We start from the raw sequence: 26,830 nt of genomic DNA on the forward strand, positions 1-26,830 counted from the left end.
TAACAGGGGGTGCTCTATCTCAGCCCTAGGGGCCATGGCTCTCTCTATATATCTGCTTATATCTGTCTCTTTCTACTAATCAATTCATTGCTGTGCCATTCTTCTGTAGTAGTTAGTATTCTTTATGTAAACTTTCCCTATGCAAATTCTTATGCGGTTTCAAGTCTCCTGACTGGACCCTCACTGACACAGGTGTAAAACATACATTTGCTATTACTTAACTCCTGGCAGATAGCAAGAATATTCATGATAGCCCACATCTTAATATTTTGTCCACTTGGCTTTATGAATTTTAAGCTAGTTACACTTCATGTACGTATTTCATTTCGAGATGAAAGGCCAACACTAATCCTTTCCTTCATTTAATTGAGGATCATCTTTGTTCCAGCTCTATTGCTGGTCCTATAGGTATAACAGCGAAACAAACAAATGAAAACCCAGTGAAAATCACTGTGCTCATGGAGCTTACATTCTAGTGGGAGATCAAACCAAGGTAAATAATTAAATAAATATAGGCATTCCCATCATGGCTGAGTGGTTAGTGAACCTGACTAGCATTCATGAGGATGCGGGTTGGATCCCTGGCCTCACTCAGTGGGTTAAGAATCCAGCGTTGCCCTGAGCTGCAGTGTAGGCCACAGATGTGTCTCTGGCATTGGCTGGGGGCTACAACTCCAATTGGACCCCTAGCCTGGGTACATCCATATGCTGTGGATACAGCCCTAAAAAGACAAAAATAAATAAATAAATAAGTATATAAGTAGCTATACGTGTAAGGATGAGAATAAAATAGGGTAGGGGATATGAAATTTTAGGGAGAACATGATTGGAATATCCACAACAACGCAGGATCTGAACCATGTCTGCAACCTACATTGAAGCTCAGGGCGACACTGGATCCTTAACCCAAGGAGCGTGGCCAGGGATCAAACCAGCAACCTCAGGGTTACCATCAGATTCGTTTCCACTGTGCCACAACGGAAACTGTGCTAATTCTAAATATAAAAGTCTCGGGAGTTCCCATAGTGACGCAGCAGAAATGAATCCGACTCGGAACCATGAGGTTGCGGGTTCAATCCCTGGCCTTCCTCAGTGGGTTAGGGATCTGACATTGCCATCAGCTGTGATGTAGGTTGCAGATGTAACTCGGAGCTGATGTGGTTGTGGCTGTGGTGTAGGCCAGTGGCTACAGCTCCGATTAGACCCCTAGCCTGGGAACCTCCATATGCCATGGGTGTGGCCCTACAAAGCAAAAAAAAAAAGTCTTCACTAAAAAAAAAAAGAAAAAGAAAGAAAAAATTTTTTGTATTGTGTTCTACAATGTAATTAAATTAAATTAAACTGATTTATTTATTTGTATTGAAGAATAGTTCATTTACAGTGTTGTGTTAGTTTCAGATATCCAGCAAAGTGATTCAGTTATGTGTACATATACATCTATTTTTTGGGGGGGGATTCTTTTCCCTTATAGTTATTACAAAACACTAGCAATGAGATCTTGCTGTATAGCACAGGGAACTATATCTAGTCACTTGCGATAGAACATGATAGAGGATAATGTGAGAAAAAGAATATATATATATATATGACTGTGTCACTTTGCTGTATAGTAGAAGTTGACAGAACACTGTAAATCAACTATAATGGAAAAAATAATCAATCATAAAAAACTTTAAAAAAGAATGTCGAATGGAAAAAAAAAACAAAATATTGAGCAGAGGTCTCTGTGCTGTACAGTAAGTCCTTGTTGGTTATCTATTTTAAATATAATAGTATATATTGTAATTTTATTTTAAATGAACATCCTCATTCAGTTAAATCTAATACCATGTCACTTTTCCTTTGACATGACAACCACTGTGAGCTTATTAATATTTAGGCGAGTAAAAATCCTATTTATGAGGTTCCCGTCATGGCACAGCAGAAATGAGTCCGACTAGGAACCACGAGGTTGTGGGTTTGATCCCTGGCCTTGCTCAGCAGGTTAAGGATCTGGTGTTGCTGTGAGCTGCGGTGTAGGTCACAGAGGCGGCTTGGATCTGGCGTTGCTGTGGCTGTGGTGTAGGCCAGGGGCTACAACTCTGATTTGACCACTAGCTTGGAAATCTCCACATGCTGCAGGTGTGGCCCTAAAAAAGGACAAAAGACAAAAAACAACAACAACAACAACAAAAAATTCCATTTATAATTGTTTGACAGTCAAATAAATACTCAAAACCTGTTTTGTATTTCATAAATACTGTGAAGGATGTGGCTTTCCCAATAAAGCCTATGTTTTTAGGGAGTTTACTTTCATACATTGAGGTTTTGTGGGATGTGATTTCTTCTTGTGGTTTTCTTTGCTGGGCATTTGTTCAGAAGGAAATTAAATATCCGTGGATATATATTTTCGAAATTTAAAAATAACACAAGACATGAAAACAACTTGCCCTTATAGTAAGAGAGCCTGGAAAAAACATTTTGAGGGGGAATGAGTTGTAAAACATATTTTTAAAAATCTTCCTTTTCAAAAAATTTTCTTCAAAATAATCCCAACTTGAATGCTATGTTAAATAAAATACTGAATATATACATATACAAACAATGGTAAATTTGTTTTACTTTCAGAGAAAGATATTGATATAAAGATCACATTAAATGAAAGTAAGCAAAACTTTAAAAATGAACCTCCCAAACCCACACATAAACATGACAAAGAAAAAAAATAAAGGGAAAAAAATCTCCAAATACATCTATACAAGTACTAAATTGAAAACATTCAAAAAAGGTGGAATTGTTAGAACATAAAAAACACTAGCATAGGCATTCAGGTCGTGGCTTGGGGGGTTAAGAACCTGACTAGTATCCATGGGGACGCAGGCTCAATCCCTGGACTTGCTTAGTGGGTTAAGGATCCAGCGTTGCTGTGAGCTGTGGTGTAGGCTGGCAGCTGCAGCTCTGATTGCACACCTACCCTGGGAAATTCCATATGCCTTGGGTGCAGCCCTAAAAAAAAGCAGAAAGAGGAGGAAAAAAAAAAAAAAAAAAAGAACGTTAGCATAGACGTGTCAAAGAAGCTGGAAGCTCTAGAGGAGAATCTCTTTATCTTTTCCGGCTTCCAAAAATCACCCACATTCCTTGACACATGGTGCCATCCTTCCATCTTCAAAGCTGTCTTTGCTTCTTTCAGAACTTGCTTGTCCTGCCACATCTCTTCTGTAACTTTCTTTTTCCTTTTATTATTATTATTATTATTATTTTTTTTTTTTTATTTTTATTTTATTATTAGTTGATTTACAGTGTTTCATCAAGTTCTGTTGTACAATGAAGTGACCCAATCACACACATTTCCCTGTGCTATACTGTAGGATCCTATTGCCCTTTCATTCCAGATATAGCAGTTTGTATCCCCCAAACACCCAAAATGGCCATCCCTCCCATCATCCCCTGAATCCCAAATTTGCTCTTCTTGGCCATGATCTGTTTCTGGTTTTTTTTGTTTGTTTGTTATTTTTAGATAGGAACATCCGTTCTATATTTTAGATTCCACAAATAAGTCATATCATATGGTATTAGTCTTTTTCTTTCTGGCTTTCTTCACTTAGTATGAGAGTCTCTAGCTCCATCCATGTTGCTGCAAATGGCATTAGTTTGTCTTTTTTATGGCTGAGTAATATTCCATTGTGTATATGTACCACATCTTTCTAATCCATTCATCTGTTGATGCACATTTAGGTTGCTTCCATGTCTTGCCTTTTGTGAATACTGCTGCTATGAACATAGGGGTGCATGTATTTTTTTCAATGAAGGTTTTGTCTGGATATATGCCTTTAGGGCCATACCTGCGGCATATGGAAGTTCCCAGGCTAGAGGTCACATCAGAGCTACAGCTACTGGCCTACACCACAGCCACAGCAACATGGGATCCGAGCTGTGTCTGTGACCTATAAGATCTGTCTGCAGTGCCAGATCCCCAACTCACCAAGTGAGGTCAGGGATCAAACCTGCATCCTCATGGATACTAGTCGGATTCATTTCTGCTGTGCCACAATGGGAACACCCTCTATCTCTTTTTCTTAAGTCTCCCTCATCCACTTTTAAGGACTCTTGGGATCACATTATGTCTACCTGGATTATCCAAGGGTATCTCATTTTGAGGTCCTTAACGTAATTAATTGTGCCAAGTCCCTTTTGCCATGTAAGTTTTGGGGGATTAGGATGCAGATATCTTGAGAGGGAGCACTGTCTGTCTACCATAAAAAGTTGTATTTAAAATCTAACTCTCTGACCCCTACCTACTGCTTCTCCAATGCAACCCCTTTATACCCAGATGCAATAAGCCTTTGAGCCCCTATGAGATCTTCACTTTATTGAGTCCACCACTTTTCCACTATCCTTCATTTCCTCACTGTGCTCTTTTCACTCTTTATCCAAATAAATGCCATGGATTATCATTGCAATCCCTTCTTACCCACAACCTCTACTCCCTTGCCCCTATCTTATCATATGCATTTGGCAAAAGCCCAACACTGGTGACTCCTACTCTCCCACTAATTTGTCTTTGTCCTTGTGTAGCTGAACATGGCCAGAGGAAAATAGCCTTGCTGGAATGATCTCCTGTTAAAGTCCATACTAGAAAGTTCAGATCAGCCCTTAATGCTGCTTGGTAATAACCTATTTTCCCAGCCCATTCGCTTTCTCACTGTCCTAAAAGATGGCTTTGACAGCTGAGTAAGTAGTGGGCCCACCTGCCGTCCACCCCACCACCCTGTTAGTGTCATAAAGTCCAGTCTGTTTCCCTCAAGACATTTTTAAAATTTTAATTAATCTCCGATTCAATAATTCCACCTTTTGGATCCTATCCCAAATATAAAGAGAGCTGTACAAATACGTATATGTTCAAGGATGTTTATTGAAACAATATTTATGAAAACAACCTATAATTCCCACAATAGAGACAGATTTAAATAAAGTATGGAACAATCATACCGTGGAACATTTTAGAGTTGTTCAAAATCAAGTTTTTGCAGAATACTCAATGATAGGGGAAAATGTATACACCATAAAGTACAAGGTTAATAAAACCAAGGTATAAAACTGCACGTAGAACAGGATTCCAAAATTTGACATACAAACACATACAGATACATATATACATATACCACAAATTGAAAAATGACTAAAAGAAAAATATATAAATGTTAATGCTTATTATTTGTATGCAATGGGATTATGAGAGACTTTATATTCTCTTTTAAAGTTTCTGTATTTTCCCGAAATTATCAGTATTGCTTTCACATTTAGAAAAATAATAAATAAATGTTAACAATAATATAAAAATGAAATCAAAGGGATTCCAAAAGATAGAAACATAAATATGGAATGTCTTTTTTCACTTTATAAATGGCTAAATCTTCCAGCTAAAAAGCTTTTATTTCCAGTAGAAGTAGTAGTTGTATTCTTTCCCTGACTGGTTTTTGAGAGGGGGTCCACGGCAACATATTTGATTTGGAAACCTCCTGCTGTCACGGAAGCATCACTTAGGAATTTCAAGGTCATGACATTTCCTGAGGTGGAAAAGGATGCAAAAGAACCAAGATGTTACTCTCCATCGTTTTGGCTGACAATTGCAAGACTCATCATTCTCATAGGGGAATATAAACATTCATGAACAAAACTCAGAATTCAGAGCTGTATTCTCAAGCTGTAAACTCAGTGGTTTCACTGCCAAGTGGAGCAAGGACTCATATTTTTTCCAGTGGCTCTCCAATCTGTCCTACAGGAAATTTTGTCTATTCTGTTTTAAAAGGCAATTTCTGTAGAAGGAACATCCATAGAGTTACAGGAGAATGACAGGCAGTTCAAACCAGTGAGGTATGTATGGATTATTTACTGTATAATGGCAACAAGACTTGCATTTGCTAAAAAAAAAAAAAAGGCCCAAGGCCAGATCCCTCCTTTATGCAAAGGACCCAACTACCTATTACCTACATTAAAGACCAACATGTACCAAAAATAAAAATAAAACTTTATTATATAAACTAAATATAGGAGTATTTTTCTTTTTCAGGAGTGAAAGGCCTTTTTAATCCAAATCACAAATCCAGGATTCATTAAAAAAAAAAAAGCCCATATATACTAAATGCTAAAGTTTGGCAAGCACAGCTTTAAGTGCCTTTCATCTATGAACTCATTTATTGTCCACAGCAACAGTATGAGGTAGAAACTATTAAAACAGTCCTTTTATAGATTAAATTGAGGTACAGAGAGCCTGAGCAGTTTGCCCGAGGCCACAGCACTCTAAGTGGAATCAGGTTTGAGACCCGGAAGTTGGGCTCCAGAGTTCATGCTGTGATCCACTGTACTTTTCTCAAACTTAGAAGAGCTGCTTAGATTTAATTTTTTTTCTTGATTACTCAACTGGTTAAAATATAAATTGGCACTGTAGGGCTAGTGCTAAGTTGGTAGCATCTATCCGCATCTAAGTGCACATCAACTGTGACCCCCAAATTTCACTTTTAATGTTGGTACATGAAAAATTATGGTATGTTCATTGGATAAGATAGTAGATAGTCATTAAAAAGAATTAGAATGATTCCAACATGGTACACTGACTTGGAAATAGTTCCATGGTATCCATGTATATAATGTTTGTGTGATGCAGGGAGACATCTGGAAGGACGGTCACTACACAGTTATCTAATGCCTTTCTTGGGTAGGGAGAGGCAAGGAGAGTGGGCACATTCTTTCTTTATATACCTTGTATTAAAGCAGGAAAATAATGGGTAATTTTTAGTTTATCTTCTGGTCTCTTTTTTTTTTGTCTTTTTGCCATTTCTTGGGCCGCTCCCGTGGCATATGGAGGTTCCCAGGCTAGGGGTCGAATCGGAGCTGTAGCTGCCAGCCTATGCCAGAGCCACAGCAACGTAGGATCCGAGCCGCATCTGCGACCTACACCACAGCTCTCGGCAACGCCGGATCGTTAACCCACTGAGCAAGGGCAGGGATCGAACCCGCAACCTCATGGTTCCTAGACAGATTCGTTAACCACTGTGCCACGATGGGAACTCCTGGTCTTCTTTTTTAATATAAATATCCTGGGGTGAGTAAGCATGTATTTAAGAAGAAAAGTAGATTAAAAGCTAACAGCGGAGTTCCCGTGGTGGCGCAGTGGTTAATGAATCCGACTAGGAACCATGAGGTTGCGGGTTCGACCCCTGGCCTTGCTCAGTGGGTTGAGGATCCAGCGTTGCCGTGAGCTGTGGTGTAGGTTGCAGACGCGGCTTGGATCCCGTGTTGCTATGACTCTGGCGTAGGCTGGTGCCTACAGCTCCGATTCGACCCCTAGCCTGGGAACCTCCATATGCCATGGGAGCGGCCCAAGAAATGGGAAAAAGACCAAAAAAAAAAAAAAAAAAAAAGCTAACAGCATTATGCTTGGCTTATAGAATAGTACTTTAAACATACTTAGGAGTTCCTGTCATGGCACAACGGAAATGAATCCGACTAGGAACCATGAGGTTGCAGGTTCGATCCCTGGCCTCACTCAGTGGGTTAAGGATCTGGTGTTGCCATGGCTGTGGCACAGGCCAGCAGCAACAGCTCTGCTTAGACCCCTAGCCAGGGAGCCTCCATATGCTGCGGCTGCAGCCCTAAAAAGACACACACACACAAAAAAGTATTTTACTATCTTCTTCTTCTATTACTTTGTATCAATATCCTCTTCCTGCTGTTTTGCTAAATCTTTGGCTTTTTGTTTAACTAAGTTCTTGTTTCTCCTTAAACAATAAATAGTGTGGGTTTTTCCTTTTCAGTTTCTTGCAGTTGTGCAAGAAGAACACTGATTTGGTACTACATTTGGAGTGAATTTTATCTGTTTTAGACAAAACAAGAAAAATGTCAAGTATTAGGCTTCCTTTTGACTCCTCCTCTGTTTTGTTTTGTTTTTAATAAGATTCACATGCCCCAACTACTTCTTACACTTCATAAATGTCTTAGTTTTCTATTAACATAAAATATGTTCTCAAGTGAAGAATAAGAGATCAGTTAAGGGAGTTCCCATGTGGCTCAGCAGAAACGAATCTGACTGGCATCCATGAGGACGCAGTTTGGATCCCTGGCCTGGCTCAGTGGGTTAAGGATCTGGCATTGCCATGAACTGTGGTGTAGATCATAGACCTGGCTCGGATCCTGTGTTGCTATGGCTATGGTGTAGGCCGGCAGCGACAGCTCCAATTCAACCCCTAGCCTGGAAACCTCCATATGCCACAGGGTGTGGCCCTAAAAAGAAAAAAAAACAAACCCTAAAAAGAAAAAAAAAAAAAAAACCAGCAAAGAAAAAGAGATCAGTTAAAATTTTAACAGATTACTTTCCTAGAGAGATTGTAACAGAGTAATGAATTAATACATTTTAAGTACGAATCATTCCAGGATTTAACAAGAAGATCCATTTCTTATAATGATTTGTAAATAAGAATTGTGTGCACTGTAATGCTAAGGTGAGGAACTAATTTAGCTGGTATCTCAGCTTAAGGACTGCTTAGAAATTGCAACTCAATGTAGCTTTTTTAAAAAAAATTTTTAATTTTTGGACTTGAGTTTGCCACTCAACCTGCAAGTGGTGTCATTTTCTTTTTTAAAATTAATTTATTTTTTAGGATTTTTATTTATTTAAAAAAATTTTTTTTTATTGGAGTATAGTTGACTTACAATGTTGTATTAGTTTCAGGGGTACAGCAAAGTGAATCAGTCATACATATAAGTGTAGCCATTTTTTTTTCCCACATAGGTTATTACAAACTATTGAGCAGATTTTCTTATGCTGTGCAGTAGGTTCTAATTTAGCTTTAATGCTTTTAGTTGCAGAAGTATTGTGATACATTTTTATGACTTGGAGGAAAAATAGAACTAATGTGAATGCCAATTACTAGTCCTGGTAATGGAAATATAAAGGAAAATGAAGACATCTCAGAAAGTAAAGGTTCTTAGCCAGAAAACAGCAGTTTGAGGCATTAGCTATGGTATTGCTTATAGAGATAAATTTATGCTGCTAGAGGGACTTTTCTTGAGGCACTTTTCAAGGAACAAAGTCAAACAAAATAATCAGCAGGGAGGAAAAAGATTTGAAAAACATCACCTACCGTAAGTTAGCCCGTTTAGATTTATTATGCATCATTAGCATATTAAAAGTTCTCTGCCATCTTCCAATAAAGAAACCATTTTAACATTGTTTAACCCAATGTTTCCCAAATTTACTTGATGTTAGAACCCTTTTCTCATGTAATATCAATTAAAAGACAACTCACAGAACTGTGTTCTTAAAAACATTCTCGGGGGAGTTACATACTAAGGTGAAAATCAATAAATATGATGTCAAGTTTTTTTTTTTCCGTGATAGGAAGTAGTTTTTAACAACTTTATAAATTGTTTCAACCCTTTATTAATAAAAAGTTTGAGACCTTTATTGCCACATTTTATGGGAATCATTAGCTACAGTGGTATTCATGGCTTTTCAGAATCAAGACTATATCAGACTGTATTTCCTACAAATAACCAGTCTACGCATTTTTTAGTGTAAAGAGTTGGTCTAAGACTTTTTAAAGTGTAAATAAACACTTCTCTGCCTTGTACAAACTGGCAAGCTATCTCTGCCTTCAGTTTTCTCAACTCTACAAAGTGTAACATAATAACTTCTGGGTCTTCACTTTTCAGTGACACTGAGAAAGCAAATCATAGTTTTGTTCCTCAATTTAGAGCCATTACCTGTACTAATGATGTCTTCTGGAAGTTCAGCTCCACAGTACCTGCAAGAGAATTTTTTACAAAGTGAGGTCACATGAATGAATATTATACAGCTATTGCAAGTGGCTTTTACTGATATGTGCTTTATTCCTCCTAAACAAAACTCATTTTTCTATTTACAATATTTTAATGTTTTTTTTTTTAACTTGAAATTTGTAAGAGAGACGAGGAATTAAAACATTGTTTGAAATAGGCTTCTACAGTATTAATGAGATTGTTAAGAAAGGATAGATGGCATTTCTACTCTGAGTGTCTGCAAAGCTTTTTGTGTGGCAAACAATTCGAATCTATTTGGAAACTTAAAAAAAATTTTCTAATTAATCTCATAAAGTTTTCTTCCCAGTTAAAGAAGAATGGGTGTAAAGAAGAATTGATGGTATTAATTTTTTGAATTCTGGAATAGACTGATCTAAAAGTGAAAGAATTACATTAGACTTTATAGACGTTAGAGGGATTAATTTTTATCTAAATCATGACTTGAAAGGAATTTCCTTGCATGTAATAATATAAAAAGTAAGGGTTTTTGTCAGTTTCTAAAAATACATAAAATTTATTCCAGAGGGGGAGTCTGTTAAAAAGGTAAATCACACGATATAATCTAATAAATAACAAATTAGCCTATAGATCAAAAAAAAAAAAACTTATGGTTTTATCTAAAGCCATAACTGATTTTTTTTATTTTATAGTGATTTTTATTTTTTCCATTATAGCTGGTTTACAGTGTTCTGTCAATTTTCTACTGTACAGCAAGGTGACCCAGTTACGCATATGTGTATACATTCTTTTTTCTCACATTATCATGCTCCATCATAAGTGCATAATTGATTTTTGAAAGTAAGTTTAGAATTTTTTTTAGGGCCGCACCTGCAGCATAGGAAAGTTCCCAGGATAGGGGGTCAAATCAGAGCGGCAGTGCCAGCCTACGCTACAGCCACAACAATGCGGGATCTAAGCCATATCTGCGACCTACACCACAGCTCACAGCAATGCCGGATTCTTAACCCACTGAGCAGGGCAAGGGATGGAACCCGAATCCTCATAGGTACTAGTCAAGTTTGTTTCTGCTGAGCCGCAGTGGGAACTCCGCTAGGTTTAGAATAAAAACCTAGTTAACTTATTCCCAAGATAGAAGGTCCATTCTTTCAAAAGTCCATTCTTTGTTATTAATTCTTCCAACCCTATTTCTAGTCTTTTAGAACTTTTTTTTTAAGTATTTAATTTTTTTTAAAGGAAGCTCCTTGGGGTCTAGTGTTTAGGATTTAGCGCTTTCACCGCTGTAGTCAGAGTTCAATCACTGGTCTGGGAACCGAGATCCTGCATCAAGCCATTGCATGCCATGGCCAAAAAAAAAGTATTTGTATATTTTTCTATAGCAGTAGTCTCAGCTAAAGGACAAACAAAACAAAACAAAAACCACTTTTCCTCCAAAAAAATTGCTGTCGATTTATACAAGAAATGCCCTTGTTTTTCTTTGTTACACGTTTCAAAGTCAATTAAAGATATTACCTCTGTTATTTTAAATTATCCTCACTACTATTTTCTTTCATTAAATTACTATCACGGGCAATAGAGAATGAAATAACTAATAATCTATTGATGATAGATAGACTAAAATACACATTGTCAAGTGGGGACCTTAATATATTATCCACCCAACTATACAATCTTTAATTTGTAATATTTTCTAAAAAAATTGCAAAATTTGTATTGTAAAACTTAAACTATATTAAAGATTTAGAATGGAAACACAAAATATTATCCCAGCATGTTGAAAAACTAAGAGAGGAATATTGGGGGAAGGAAGACTTGCATAATAAAGCTATAGATATCCACTCTATAAATTATAAGAGAGAAGGGGCTATAGTTTACTAATTTGCCTTATACCCATAATACAATGCTTTATACCCAGAAGAAAGACAGTAACTGAATTTATAATTATTTTTAGGTGGCTGACAGAAATCAGAACACTTAAAAACCCCAACAAATTTCCCAACTTACAGATCTTCTTTCTCCTGTTAGTCAAATCTTTAGGGTTTAGAGATAAAAATCTTTAATTGTTACAACTTAACAATCAAAATGCAGCTATCACTATTTTATATTATTTTATTTTACTACTATTTTGTCTTTTGTCTCTTTTTTTTAGGGCCACACCTGCGGCATATGGAGGTTCCCAGACCAGGGGTCTAATCGGAGCTGTATATGCTGGCCTACACCACAGCTACAGCAACGCCAGATCCGAGCCTCATCTTTGACCTACACCACTGCCCACGGCAACGCCAGATCCTTAACCCACCAAGGGAGGCCGGGGGTGGAACCCACAACCTCATGGTTCCTACTCAGATTCGTTTCCGCTACTCCACGATGGGAACTCCTATCCCTATTTTAGTAACAAGCAGATGGAGCAGCTGACTATGGCTCGTTAGGAGTATCATGCATAGAAAAACTTGGTTAAAAAAGGATATGGTATTGCAGGAGAGTAGACATACTGGGAAATCAAAAGGGAGAACCGGGGAGAAAGTAAAGAAACATCATGCAAAATATCAGATGATCATTAACTCCCTATATGGAGGAACAGCACACACCTTCCCACAAAGCCATGGACGTCGTCGTAACTGTCGTATATTTCAACATAGTCAGCCAAGCAAGCTGGATCATCTTCAAGGTCAAAGTTCAAAAAACTCACGTGAATACGCTGGCCATACTTAAGTCTAATGTGCCAGTAGCAGATTTGGTTATCATCATACTCATTTGGGAAGCCTGGAGATTTAAAAATTCGTTTTGGATCTGTAAAGACACCACCACACTCTTTTGCTGAAATGGAGGGAAAAAAAGATAAGAAAGCATTAAAAAGTAATTATTCCTACTTTAAAAGGTTATTCATTTCTTAGTGTCCATCTATTTAATACCTTTTGTGAAATAAAGAAATGGCTTAATATATAGCATCTATAATATATTGTATATAACTGAACCTAAGGGATAAACGTATATTTCATTAATAGTTGCTAAATTCTCTAAAATGGACATAAGACAGGTTGTGAATTTTTTTAAAGTAGCAAGAAGAAGTAATAATTTAATGGTGGTCTTGTTTACATTTTGGCTTCTTTTTACTTTTTAAGCTAGAACACATACATCTTATATATACACTTAAATGTGTTTTGACAACTGCATATATCCATATTATCAACAGCCCAATCAAGATGACAGGAATTTTGTCCTGTGGTGTCACCAGTGTGTCTTCAGGGACTCACTTAGAACAATAAGTCCAATAAATTCTGTTTGGAAAATCATTACAAAATAGGACATCACCAGGGAATTTGAAGGTCACTCTAATCCAATTAAAAGGAATAATTTACAATCATTTTGTGCTCCTTTTACTGGTTTAAATTAGCACCTTAATCTTAATGCTATTTGAGGATTTGGTGGCTACCCATGGTGGTTTTTTCAAGTCATTTACCATCTCATAGATTTCTGTCATGTCCCATAACCTGTTATAAGAACAAACGATCTCTGCCAGAACCAGTGATTTAGCAGTATGACCTAGGGTGAAAGCTATGGAAAGGGCCAGGTTAATTTTAATTCCATATCAACTAAATGTCTAGTATTTTGAAAAAAAAGATACAACCTGGAAAATCAAAATAATCTATGTGATTGGTGGTGGTGGTGATATAGTCTTTTTACAAAAATATTCTCATTTATTTATTTAGTATTTTTAGGGCCACACCTGTGGCATATGGAAGTTCCCAGGCTAGGGATGGAATCAGAGCTGCAACTGCTGGCCTACACCATAGCCAGAGCAACACCAGATCCGAGCCACGTCTGTAACCTACACCATAGCTCCTTAACTCACTGAATGAGGCCAGGGGTAGAACCTGCCTCCTCACAGATGCTAGTCGGGTTCGTTACTGCTAAGCCATAACAGGCACTCCTACAAGAATAGTCTCGTTTAAAATAACTATTTTTAAAATTTGTGTTAGAATCCTTATCTTCCCAAAGCAGAATGGGATCTTAGAAACGCTGGGGAGAGACAAATGAAGGCCGAGGATCTAGCCTGAGCTCTATAACCATTCTACTCTCTACCTCAGTTCCATCGTTGGAAAAACAGAAATAGTCATGCCTCTCTTATTACCCTCCTCGCCCAACTATTTGGGTGATAAAATATATAGGGTAACTGAAGGGCATAATGAAAAATGTAAGTTGTTATTATATTAGTTAATAATTTATAATGCATACTTTGTATGTACATGATTTTCTCTGTCCCATAGCATTGTATCTTTACTGTGTATATCACTAGAGTAGGAAAAAAGTTCAAATATTGAACTAATTTGATTGTATATTTAGCTACGTCTATTCAGCTCTGTACTTCATATTACAGTTATTGCCTCAACTTTTGCTTATTAAGAAAATGTCAGATTTATAACATAGACTGGATTACTGAGGACTGACTGCTAATTGGTTAAGAAGTATTCATACAGGCAGTAGACATTATGGCACACATTCAGAACTTGAATGAGCAAGTTTACTTTCAAGCACTTTTGAATGAACCTGTTCTTCCTTGCTTCAGTCAACTCTAACTTGGTGATATCTATTACTTAATAATCATTGCTTTATTTTTCTGATACCGTTAGTGATTTTTTTCAGCCCAATTATTTTCCAGTGAGCAGTTCTCCCATGACTAGTTCAGGCAGCCCCCAGGCCCCTTCAGGTTAACCACATTCTACATAATCAGCATACTACTCAATCCAAAAGTAAGCTGAGGACGGAGTTCCCGTCGTGGCGCAGTGGTTAACGAATCCGACTAGGAACCATGAGGTTGTGGGTTTGATTTCTGGCCTTGCTCAGTGGGTTAACGACCTGGCGTTGCCGTGACCTGTGGTGTAGGTTGCAGACACAGCTTGGATTCTGTGTTGCTGTGGCTCTGGCGTAGGCCGGCGGCTATAGCTCCGATTCGACCTGGGAACATCCATATGCCTCAGGAGCGGGCCTAGAAAAGGCAAAAAGACAAAAAAAAAAAAAAAAAAAAAAGTAAGCTGAGGAGTTCCGACGTGGCGCAGTGGAAACAAATCCAACTAGGAACCATGAGGTTGCGGGTTCGATCCCTGGCCTTGCTCAGTGGGTTAAGGATCCAGCGTTGCCATGAGCTGTGGTGTAGTCGCAAACATGGCTCGGATCTGATGTTGCTGTGGCTGTGGCTGGCAGCTACAGCTCTGATTAGACCCTAGCCGGGGAACCTCCATATGCCACAGGTGCGGCTCTTAAAAAACAAACAAACAAAAAAAAAATAGCAAAAGTAAGCTGAGAATTAAGAACAAGTTTCCCAGGATTCTATACATATATTCTCAGTTAAATGTATCCAGCAGCCTCTATGAGAAACAAAAGCAGCTTATAAAAGTTTGTAAGTTAAGGTGGCATTCTTGTAAAAGGGCAATGAAATACTGTAAGAATCTTTCCTTTAGCACTGCCCCATCTTTCCTAGACTTTGACCTGTGGAAATGATTGAATAGAGGTTCAGAGATCCTAAAGTTTATCACGCAGAAGAATCAGAGAATACACTTGGAAGCAGAAATTACTCTTGAGAGTAAAAGGAGAGTTGCCTTATAAATACATTTAAGAAAAAGGAAGAGAGGAAGAGAGCGAGGAAAGGAAGATACATGAGTTATTAATAATGACTAAATATGGTATAGTACAGGCTTAAAGTATGTCAAAGTGTTTTGAACATTATAGGAATGCACTATGTATTTAATATCTATTCATATACTGTCTTAAGTGGAAAGCTCTAGGCAAAATTCTTTTCTACTTACAGTACATATTATTTTGAGGTATAGGTTAGTTACAAACATGAGAAACTGATCTCCAATGGTTAATATTAATAAATAATATATTTTCTAATAACACGCTAGAACTTCATTGTAACTCTCCTACTGTGTTAGGGACTTTCTATTTTTTTTTTTTTTTTTTGGTCTTTTTAGGGCTGCATTTGCGGCACATGCAGGTTCCCAGGCTACGGGTTCAATTGGAGCTGTAGCCGCCAGCCTATGCCACAGCCACAGCAACACGGGATCCAAGCCACATCTGCAATCGACACCACAGCTCACGGCAATGCTGGATCCCTAACCCACTGAGCCAGGGTTCAAACCCGAATCCTCACGGATGCCAGTAAGTTTCCTTAACCCCTGAGCCATGACGGGAACTCATACGGACTTTCTAACACAGGTAGGTGGATCCAAAGGGACACAATCTGAGGATATTTACAATCATACATGTGGGAAATAATTTGTAACATGCTGTAACATTTTATAATACTATCCTGGGGGAAATACATCCCAAAGCAACAGTCTGCTTTTTTTCCTCCAAAAGCACCAATGAGGGATTACTCTTTATAGTAATTATGAGTTAATTTTCTCTTTGAGGTTTTCATAGCTATAATCAACCATCGAAAAAGAATACAAATACAAACACACTATATAATAATACCTAGGATATTCAGTGGTTAAAGCAAACCACAGAGTGAGAGTTGCTTAGTTTGAAATTTAAAGCATTTATGCACACAAAAAAATGAGGGAAACCGTTCGTTTATTCTGTTTCCTTTTCTCCATTCTATCAAAGGGATAATTTTGAAGAGTTAGCTTTTGGTAGTACTACTTCATAGTTTTAGGTAATTAACTGCGAGAAGTTTGTAACTTGCTTTTTTCCGCTTTGTGGTCAGGAAGTTGCCTGGTAGAGAAAAGAACTAAATTTCACCTGCCTACTAATTACTGGTTGTCCGATTTGGGGAAAGTTACTTAATAAGCTCTTCAACTTTTCTGTTTCCTGAGTCCTAAAATGGGTATGACAATAGCTCCTTGCAGAGTTGTTGTGAATAGTAAGTGACAGAATGGATGAAAGGACATGTCAGTGTTTGGCACAACATGAACATTCTATGAATGGTCCTTGTACTTAATGATTATCATTACTAAACTGATCTGTCTCTGAAAGAAGAAGCCGTTTCTTTTGAATAACCTCTTAGTAACATGCAGTTGTTTAGTGAAGTATAAAACTGTTGTTGTTAACAAACCATGTGGGTTGTAGCAATAAGCATCCCATCTTTCGCTTCTGTTCAGACGGACTCCATAATCAATAATACCGGTTTTTCCAAATCCACAGTTGGGACCTGGCTTTACAATGGGGTAGCCAACTCTGCCCTTAGCCATCCACCCAGCAGCACAGACATGAAATCCTGCAAGAGAATGAAAGGGTAATGCCATAACCGGTATATTCCCCCAACTGAGTGAAGGTCATCTGAACAAATATGCCCCCTTCCCACAGAGAGTGTCATAACTGCCCAAATCTAGTTCATATAAAAGAGGAAAAACTGTTTTCTTAAAAAATAAAGTTTGAACATATATGTGTTTTTTATAACATCTGACTTTTACTAGAAAATAACATCTTACTTGGAAAAAAAAAGCAAATAGACTAGGAAATCCTGATACCGTTGTTATGAAAACAATCCATTTTCAGAGCCAGCTTCTTTTCACAAATGACCTTGATAGTAACCTGAGATAATTTCTGAAATTACCATCAATCCTGAAAAATATTTTTCAAATGCTTATTTAACTTCTCTTTCAGGATCAATTAAGATATTGCTAATATTTTAAAATTTTTGAATGGGGATTAAAGTGTTTATACATTTCAAACAAAACCTCAGTCCCGTTTCCCTTGCTCAGTTTGCAAGGTTGATTTAACATTTGCCAATGCCATCCAAGAAGCATTTGAGTGAAGTCCCCTGTGGCTAGTGAAGGCTCTGGCCTTTGTATCTGTCATTGCAATTACTGTGTCACACCCATCCCTGGGGAGACTTTGGAGTGTTTTTTTGGGAATACCTTTATTTTTGTCTCTGTAATATATAATAATAGCATGGCTTTTGCAAGGTATTTTCCTATCAGCAAAGAAATGTCTTCATTGGAGAAGAGAATTTTGAAGGAGGTAGCCTTCTGGAGTCTCCTGAAAGTCCAGGAGAGACAGTAGCAGCCCACCCCCACTTTATTTATTATTTTTTTTTAAATATAAAAAAGCAAACCACTAGTTAATCACTGGGTTTTTCACCAGGTCTCCTGACATCATCTTTCCAGTCTCTTTTTCCTACCATTTTAAAATTTGCTTATCCTCCTTTCCCCATGGTTTTTAATCCTAAAGTACATTCTCCCACTTCGTGAAAAAAAAGAAAAGAAAAGAAAAAATTGAAAGTAATTGAAAAAAATCCACTAAGTTCACTATTCCTTCTACTACGACAATATCCTTGTAAGATCTAACATAGCAACATCACTTAACATCTGTGGAAGCCCACACATAGAAGTCAAGAAAAGATAAAACAATATTAAAAATGAATAGCTCTCTTGGGATAGAACATGATGGAAAATGGTATGAGAAAAAGAATGTGTATATGTATGACTGGGTACTTTGCTCTACGGCAGAAATTGGCACAACATTGTAAATCAACTATATTTTAATAAAAAATGAATAGCAATGGCATTAAAATTAATGAGGAATTCAAGTGCTATCAAGGCAAGGATGCCTTCATTTTCTTTTGACTTTTATTCATTAGCTCCCAATGGGGTGTGACCCCAAATCAGTTGCTAGTATTAGGACGTGTCCACAGCTCTAGGCAGAGAAGATGGGAGAAGCTGAGGGAACCATTAGGAAGTAAGGAGAGATGTTTTGATAAAAGGTTGCAGGAAAGGTGGAATTTTTATTTTCCCAAGGGTGAAAAAGAAGAAAAATTGTCAAACCAGTTACCAATTTTTCTGGCTGCCTCTAACTGCTTGTAGGTGGCAAGACGGCCACCTTCGTATTCACACACCGCTTTCGCCTCTGCGTAGGTAAGCTTGTACTTGCCCGACCGTGCTTCTCTGTGGTACACGCCTGCCGCTTGTTCTGTGAATTCACAAAATGTCGTAAGTGCACTTTTATCCATTCTTGCAGAACAGGGAAATTGTGTAGCCTCAGCTGGAAAATTACATCAGCTATTGTTCCTGCCAGAGGGTTCGCTGGCTCAGCTGCCTTGAGTGGCTAAAGTTTTCATTGTTAGAAAGTTTTTGTAGAAAAAATATGAATGAGGGGAATTTTAGGGGAATTTGGGGAACTAGATAGAAACTTGAGGCTAAACTATATTTTTGAACTAATAATCTGAAAGTTTTAATACAACATTTTATTTCTACACTATTCAAAGGTGATCAAACTTTGACTTTTGTTTGGCTTTAAGTCATATATAACTTGGAAAGGTAAGCTAGGAGAAGAAAAGGAAATGAAGGCAAAAGAAACCAATGAAAATTGGCTCACAGTGAAGGAGAAAAATAAGCCAAAATATCCATTTGAGGGAAATGACTAATGCAATATAACTGAGAGTTTAGTAAACAACTCAAAAACTGAGGGAAAGTTTGAAGGAATCCAAAGTGAGCAAATCTTGCACTAAAGAAAAGAAAAATAGATTTAAATATAGCAGAGAAAATGTGGGTCACGCCTAACTACCCGCTGCTAAGTTCTTTATCTGGTTTGTCCTTTTTAGTTCACATTTGTTCCCAACATATTTTAGACAGTGTTAAGTCATACATGAGCTGTCTCCCAGTAGCTATTTAAATTGATTGTTTTGAGTTCGGAGTGCATTTTGCCATAGAAACAATGTGAAAACCCCCCAGGACAATAATCATAACATAGTCTAATAGTTGTATGTAGACTGTTGAGATTATTGTTAACGTCTTTTACCCGGACCTGTGTGATCAACCAGATACCATCAAGACCGTTGCCAATGAGAACATATATTTCTTGGCATGCAGCAAGACATGAATCCAAAAGTATTAGGAATTCTTTCCTTTACTCTCCTTCCCAAGCTGAAGTTGGCAGTGCCACAGTTCAATAGGAGATGCTGCTTGACATTGTCCCTATTTTTCTGGACTCCAAGAGTTCTTGCTCTTATACATTATATGGAAAAATTCTATTACTTATACACAGTACTTTATCTAATACTTTTAGGTCTGAGATCACAAGGAATATCAAAATCATTTTCCCCTGTGAGAATGACTTACTTCCCAAGTGCCCTTCATTTGGCAAAGCCTCATTAACTCAAGTTTCACTAGTTTCCAATTTGGTTGTTTCAAGAATATACATTAGGGGAGTTTCCGTCGTGGCCCAGCAGAAACGAATCTGACTGGGAACCATGAGGTTGCAGGTTCCATCCCTGGCCTCGCTCAGTGGGTTAAGGATCCGTCCAGCGTTGCCGTGAGTTGTGACATAGGTGGCAGGCGTGGCTTGGATCTGGTGTTGCCGTGGCTCTAGTGTAGGCCAGCAGCGGTAGCTCCGATTGGACCCCTGGCCTGGAAACCGCCATATGCCACAGGTACGGCCCTAAAAAGACGAAAAGACCAAAAAAAAAAAATATATATATATATATATACCATGAGGTACTTTGCTAGATGCTGTGGATTAAGGCCTAGTCTCAAGCAACTTTGGTACTACGGGGCAATGAAAGTACATCTATTTTGAAGTGCAGAAGTACTAAGGCTTTTAATAGAGAAGGAGCTCTGTAGTGTAATACTAATGTATTCTGATGGAGATTACTGTTTTTTTGTGTTTGTTTGTTTTTTTTTTTTTTGTCTTTTGTCTTTTTAGGGCCGCACCCGTGACATATGGAGATTCCCAGGCTAGGGGTCCAATACAGCTGCTGGCCTATGCCAGAACCACAGCAACACCAGATCTAAGCCGCATCTGCGACCTACACTACAGCTCACGGCAATGGCAACACTGGATCCTTAACCCACTGAGCAAGGACAGGGATCGAACCCGCAACCTCATGGTTCCTAGTCAGATTCGTTAACCACTGTGCCACGATGGGAACTCCCAAAAGATGAATGTTACTTTTTTTTTTTGGTCTTTTTTTTTTTTTAGGGCCGCGCCCGTGGCATATGGAGGTTCCCAGACTAGGGGTCAATCAGAAGTGTAGCCATCATCCTACCCCACAGCCACAGCAATGCCAGATCCAAGCCGTGTCTGCAGACCTAGACCACAGCTCACGGCAACGCTGTGATCCTTAACCCACTGATAGATGCCAGAGATTGAACCTGCATCCTCACGGATGCTAGTCAGATTCGCTTTCCCTGAGCCACAACGGGAACTCCCAATGCCGGATTCTTAAGCCACTGAGTGAGGCCAGGGATGGAACTGGCAACTTCATGGTTCCTAGTTGGAGTCGTTTCCCCTTCACCAAGATGGGAACTCCTGGAGATTACTGTTAATTATTTAAAATGTTAAAACTGTTTTCTTTCCTTTTTTTTTTTTTTGTCTTTTTAGGGTAGCACCCAGGGCACATGGATGTTCCCAGTCTAGGGGTCAAATAGGAGCTGTAGCCTCCGGCCTACGCCAGAGCCACAGCAACCCAGGATCTGAGCTGCATCTGAGACCTACACCACAGCTCATGGCAACACCGGATCCTTAACCCACTGAGCAAGGCCAGGGATCGAACCTGCGTACTCATGGATACTAGTCAGATTCATTTCCACTGAGCCATGATGGGAACTCCTAAAATGTTAAAACTGTATCTGTTCTCTGACTAAAAGATTTTTACTTGAAAAAAAATTGATAGGAATAATTTTGTCTGCCAAGTTTTCTCAAACTAAGATTTCCTTGGTATTTTACTCCAAAAATAAAAATATGGTGTGTTAAAAACTAGACAACGAGCTCCAAATGCAGTCCCTTATGCTAAGCCCACCTCACCAAACCAAGTCTTAAGTACTGTTTTGGCTCACCCAGAAATGGAATCTTAAACTAGTCAGTCAGAAATCTCCAGATCAGCACTGGTTAGATCATCTGCCTTCAGACCTCTGCCATCCCCTAAAGGAAAGTAACCTTGCAATAACCAAACTGTTTTTTCGTCAAGTAAAACTTCCTTATTCCTGCTTTCTTCTGCCTATAAAAGTCTTGCATTTTTGTACTGCTCCTCGGCATGTCTTTCTATCTGCTAGATTGGATGCTGCCAAATTTGAATGGATTTTTGCTCAAATAAGCTCAGAATTTTAAATATGCTTCAGTTTTTTCTTTTAACAGATGTTTGCAGGAAAAAAGTAAACTAACAGAAAGTTTAAAAAGGGAATTTTAAGTGTTCTTCCTGGTAATTTTTCTTAAACTTTTGGTACCTCCTGAAACTTACATAGTAATAGAATAGTAACTTACATAGCAGAAATGTCTATAAATTTTAATTTATTCAATTATATTAACATTCCACATTTTTCCTGATAGAGACCCAAACTTCCCATCGTATTGCCTCATGAACAAATTGAGAACTCTTGGCATATGCACTTAAAAATTTTTAGCACACATTTATTTTAAAGCATTTCTCAATTCAGAATTTTAAACTGCTAAGAGGGTCCTTTGTACAATGAGTCACAATTTTAAGTTTCACCTTTCAGAAGTAAAAATTTGTTAGTTTTTCTTGTCATCGTTCATTAAAATTGAAAGACTATTTGGCCAATAGTTTCCTTGTATTTTTGGTAAGTGGTGACAGTATCATGCTGGGATGCTGGGTCTGATTTCTGCTTCTGGTTTTACAGTGGATAGGTTGTGTGACCTTGTATAAATTACTTCCTGAGCCTCAGTTTCCTCATCTGTCAAATGGGAATCATGATAGCTTTTTTTTTTTTTTCTTTTTTTGGATAAACTGTAAAATCCATAAGCATAGCTTCTTGTTCCTAGTAGGAGCTCATGATAATATTACTTTTCCCTGCTCCTTTTTCGGATTAAATACAATGGCTAATAGGAATTGCTTATCTGTGCATTCTGATTTTCATGATCCATACAAGGTAGTTGAAGTCTCTTGTCCTTAAGTGTTTTTTTTTTTAAAATTACTATTTAAGGAAATAGAGGATACCAGAGTTAAAAATAAACCTTAGGGGTCCTCTACTTCAGCCTTCTCATTTTACCAGCGTGGAACTGAGACTAAGAGTTTAAAGTGCCTTGTTCTTGATAGTTGCTAAGCAGAGTCCTTCCTTCTAATTCAACTCTCTTCCCTCCCTAAATAGTTTTCTAGTACTACGTTGACCTACCCAACTGTAAACAATTTATGTTAGGCTGACTGGTCAATAATTTGTCCCACATTGAAGAAATATGCAATCACCCAGGGCCTCACATGCACAGCATGCTGTTAACAAACATTTGAGTTTGCTCCTCTCTATCTCTAGGACGGGACTTCTGTTGTCTAGGTTTATATTTTGATAATATACAATAACATCATTTAAAAAAACAATAGCTCTGAACCACTTGATTATTAGAGAATTGGACGGCACTTCAATGGTCATCCATATGGGTTTAATTCTTACTAGCTTTATGATCATTTTTCTCATTTCTGACAAATAGGTGTATATTTTCTAAGTTTGATGGTATGCAATGAAAATAAACAGAGACTTGCTCATTTCTCTAGTAAATACCAGACCCCATTTTGGCCAAATGGATCACACTGTTCAGCATGAAAGTAGTTCACTGGCTCAGGCTGAAAAAAGAGGCAGCAAGGCTGTGCATTACAAATCGAGCTTTTAATGAAATCCTCATGGCTGCGGTCATTACCAGAGAGAAACATGCGGAAAGGGAAAATATCCTACAGCTGTGCTCCTTAGCAAGTTGAAAACTCAAAATCTAGGCTAATTTTGCCCTCTCTCTATTTCTCTATTTTATACCAGCATTTGTCAATTTCGTCTTGTGTAGTTCAAAAAATCTTCCCTATCCCACACATCAGTGAACATAGAGCAATATTAATTTGTCTCATGAGAATTAAAGCATTGTTTAGTGTACTATATAGGGTATCTTGGATTTTCGCTATTTAGCATTTTTTGGTCTATTGTTTATGTTCATAGTCAGGCCTGTGTCATTCCTTACATTTAACAAAACAAATTAAAAGAAACTTTCTTTGTCTAACAAAAGAAATAGGAAAGTACTTAAACATATAGCTCGAACAAAAGAAATCAAATGGTAAGAATGCATTCAGAAATACAAGCCTTTTTCACTTTTTTCTATATTGTAAGTTGGCTTTGTCAAACCAGTCTAAAGATGTTTGGAAAAAAAGCATGATGTTCACTACAGGCCGTAGTACTTGGAGCAATGATTATAAAATTATTGTATATTCCTTCTTACCTGTTATGATTCTCTTATGATTATAAAATCTGACTGCAAATGCATTGAAGTAAAAACAAAATAATATATTGGTGACTTTATTTTTTTAAAGACATGTTCCCCATTATGCTACCACACCTGCTTTGAAATTTTAAAATATATTTTCATATGGAATATAAATATTAACCTCTGATTTCTATTGAATAGGCCACTTTATGAAAAGGTATTTTTAAATTTTAGAAGGCACACTTTTCAAAAAATGATATATTATTCCAGTAGCTATCATTCCTAAGCATTTTCTCTGAAAATATCAGCCTTGAACAGAAGAGAAAATTTTACAGCTTTGATTCACTTCTCCATTCGTTCAAAGAAGCCACTTTCCCAACAAGAAGCTCATGAGTAAAGTTTCTTACCAAGCCATATGGAGTTATGAAAAATTCCGTTTTTGAATCCCCATCCGTGAGCCTCTTCCCACAGGAAGACAAATAAGTAAATTAAGATGATCATCTCTAGTTGTAGAGGAGGAATAGCCTGTTAAGGGCTGCTCAGGATAAATTCTCAGAGCAGAAGCTGAAATGTGTCTGAAACATCTGGTTTCCACATCTTTTAAATGGTTTTTTTCAGCTGTGAGGTCAGCAAGTACTCTCCAATGGCATTTTCCGCCGTGGAGTTACACAATTAACTCACTGTCTGAGGCAAATCCTCTGACTCATTTGCATTGGCAACCAAAACGATGGGTATATGACGATCATCTACATTTTAAAATTCACTTACTTGGAAAGGGGTTCATTTCTTCTGTCTGTCACAGACACTTTTAGGAAGTTTGTTTTAATTTGGTGCAGATTCAGCAGTGGTTTCAAAAAAACGAAAGCAAGACACTTCAGTAGGAATTTCAAGAGAAAACCTGAATGTCTTATTTGGAGTAAGTCAATTACAGAATATGGGGTTTGGGCTTAAACACTAATCTTGAACTTGACCCTGGTGGTATTACTACAGGTTTCCTTAAATATTGCCAAGCTTGTATAGAAAGTTTGAAACAAAAATGTGCAGTTTAGCAAATTCTAAACTGTCTTCAGTGATGTCGGATTTCTTTACCCTCTGTCTGCTTTTGTCCTGTGGTGGGGTCTGTTGCAGCCCTTGATTTACGGTGGTCAGCAGGGAAATATGTCGCTTCTAGAAAAGTAGTTTGGTTTCGGAGACTAAGAACATTCCAGTAGTTTGGGGCTATCTTACAAAAACGTAAATTTTTCCAAGCCATAAATCCTTGAAGTTCTTGGAGAAAGGTGGATGGATAGATAGTTATAAAGTTAAAACAGTTATGGCCCTACTTGTCCAAATCATTCTAACATTGAAGATAATCAAAATATAGGTAACGATTATTATAGTTAAGTCACCATGTCTTAAGATACCCCAAACTTCCTTCGCTTTTTGTGCAGGGTCCTTAGGAAACATGCCTGGTAATAACCCACTGCGTCGACACTAGTGGCTTTCCTCATTGATAGACAGCCATTTTTGGGGCAGCTTTGGCTTCGCTTTCTGATTGGTCATTCTTTGCTACTTAGCATCACTACCCTAGCCTCCGAACAACTTTCCATTTGCTCCCATTATATTTGCTTCTTCATGTTTTCTTGGTTCCTCCATTGATATTGGAATACTTTGAAAATGTCCGCTTTTGGACTTGCTAAAGTTAGCCTTGAATCCCTTAGGCATCTTTGCATTGCACATCAAAGTCTTGGGAAGATCATTTGTGGGAGATAGGTTGAGGGTACAGAATTTACTAGACACTCACTCAAATGTGCATAAAGCTATTAGGGTTCAAAATCTCTATATGGGGCCCATGGCAAAGAGAAGAGAGGATTATAGCCCAGTTCACTGATAGAGGGTTTAAGTTTAGTGCAAAAAAATTATATAGTCTAGACCAGGTGGGTGTGACTATGGAGAAGACAGGCAAGGTCAGTGAGAACAGGATGAATAGATACATGGAAGGAACAAACCATGATACTTCTCTGGAAAGTGGAATTATATGAGTATTTTAAGTTCGTGGTTTAGAAGTAAATATAAATTTACTTGTGCAAGGCTACAGCGGAACCATCACTGCCTTCCCCATTCTTGGCTTGGTCACATTCTCTGCCCGTGTAATTTTGGCATCTCTCTAAAATACTCAATTCCCTCTAGCTCTTTTTTTTTTTTTCTGTCTTTTCTTTTTTAGGCCTGTGACATATGGAAGTTCCCAGGCTAGGATCGAATTGAAGCTGCAGCTGCCGGCCTATACCACGGCAATGCCCAGATCCGAGCCACATCTGCGACCTATGTCACAGGTCATGGCAATCCCAGATCCTTAACCCACTGAGTGAGGCCAGGGATCGAACCTGCATCCTCAGGGAACTACCTGGTTTTGTTACCGTTGAACCGCAATGGGAACACCAATTCCTTCTGGTTCTATTTATCAAAAATTACTCTCAGGAAAGGGCTGGAAATTAATTTTTACTTAGGTCAAATAACAAACAAGAGATACCCTTCTTTGTGCCTCTGCATTTTAACAAAGCTCCAAGTATAACAGGGTGTAAATATTCAACTTGTTTGAACATTTACATTTAATGATTATTTTGATGGATTAACCCAATCTAGGGTGGAGGATTTCTTTCTCCCCCTTCCATTTCCCCACACAACTCACCCCACCTCTGTACAATGTTTGGAAACCCTACCCTCCCTATCATCAAGAAAGAGAAAACAGTGCCAATTCCTGTGGGCTCTGGTTTTGAGGGGGTGTTCAGTTCTATTGTGGAAGAAAAGAGAATGAGGGTTTTGTATGGAAAAGATGCAGTGGGTGTGGGTGGGAATTCAGGGGAGAACCAGAGGGAGAAGGAGAGAGGAAAGCAGAGGGCGTGTTGTCTGTGAACTTACTTTGGAGGTTGCCTAAGATATC

The 26,830-nt window shown here is 38.0% G+C and overlaps 1 protein-coding gene and 1 long non-coding RNA gene across 3 annotated transcripts in view; one reads left to right on the forward strand and one right to left on the reverse strand.

The window, feature by feature from the left end:
• LOC146395728 (uncharacterized) overlaps positions 1-26,830 on the forward strand; it is an 83,960-nt gene that overhangs the window by 26,135 nt on the left and 30,995 nt on the right. The window lies entirely within an intron of this gene.
• TNFAIP6 (TNF alpha induced protein 6) lies at positions 4,875-24,487 on the reverse strand. Of its 2 annotated transcripts, NM_001159607.1 has the most exon segments (6): positions 4,875-5,546; positions 9,742-9,782; positions 12,363-12,591; positions 16,832-16,993; positions 18,550-18,687; positions 24,318-24,487. In NM_001159607.1, coding segments are annotated over 6 exon segments (834 nt in total). In that variant the 5' UTR covers positions 24,412-24,487; the 3' UTR covers positions 4,875-5,376.

This window comes from Sus scrofa, chromosome 15, assembly GCF_054392235.1.
Source record: "Sus scrofa isolate SSC_HxYL_T2T_F1_AM1 chromosome 15, Sscrofa_HxYL_maternal_Yorkshire_Landrace_v2.0, whole genome shotgun sequence".
NCBI lineage: Eukaryota > Metazoa > Chordata > Mammalia > Artiodactyla > Suidae > Sus > Sus scrofa.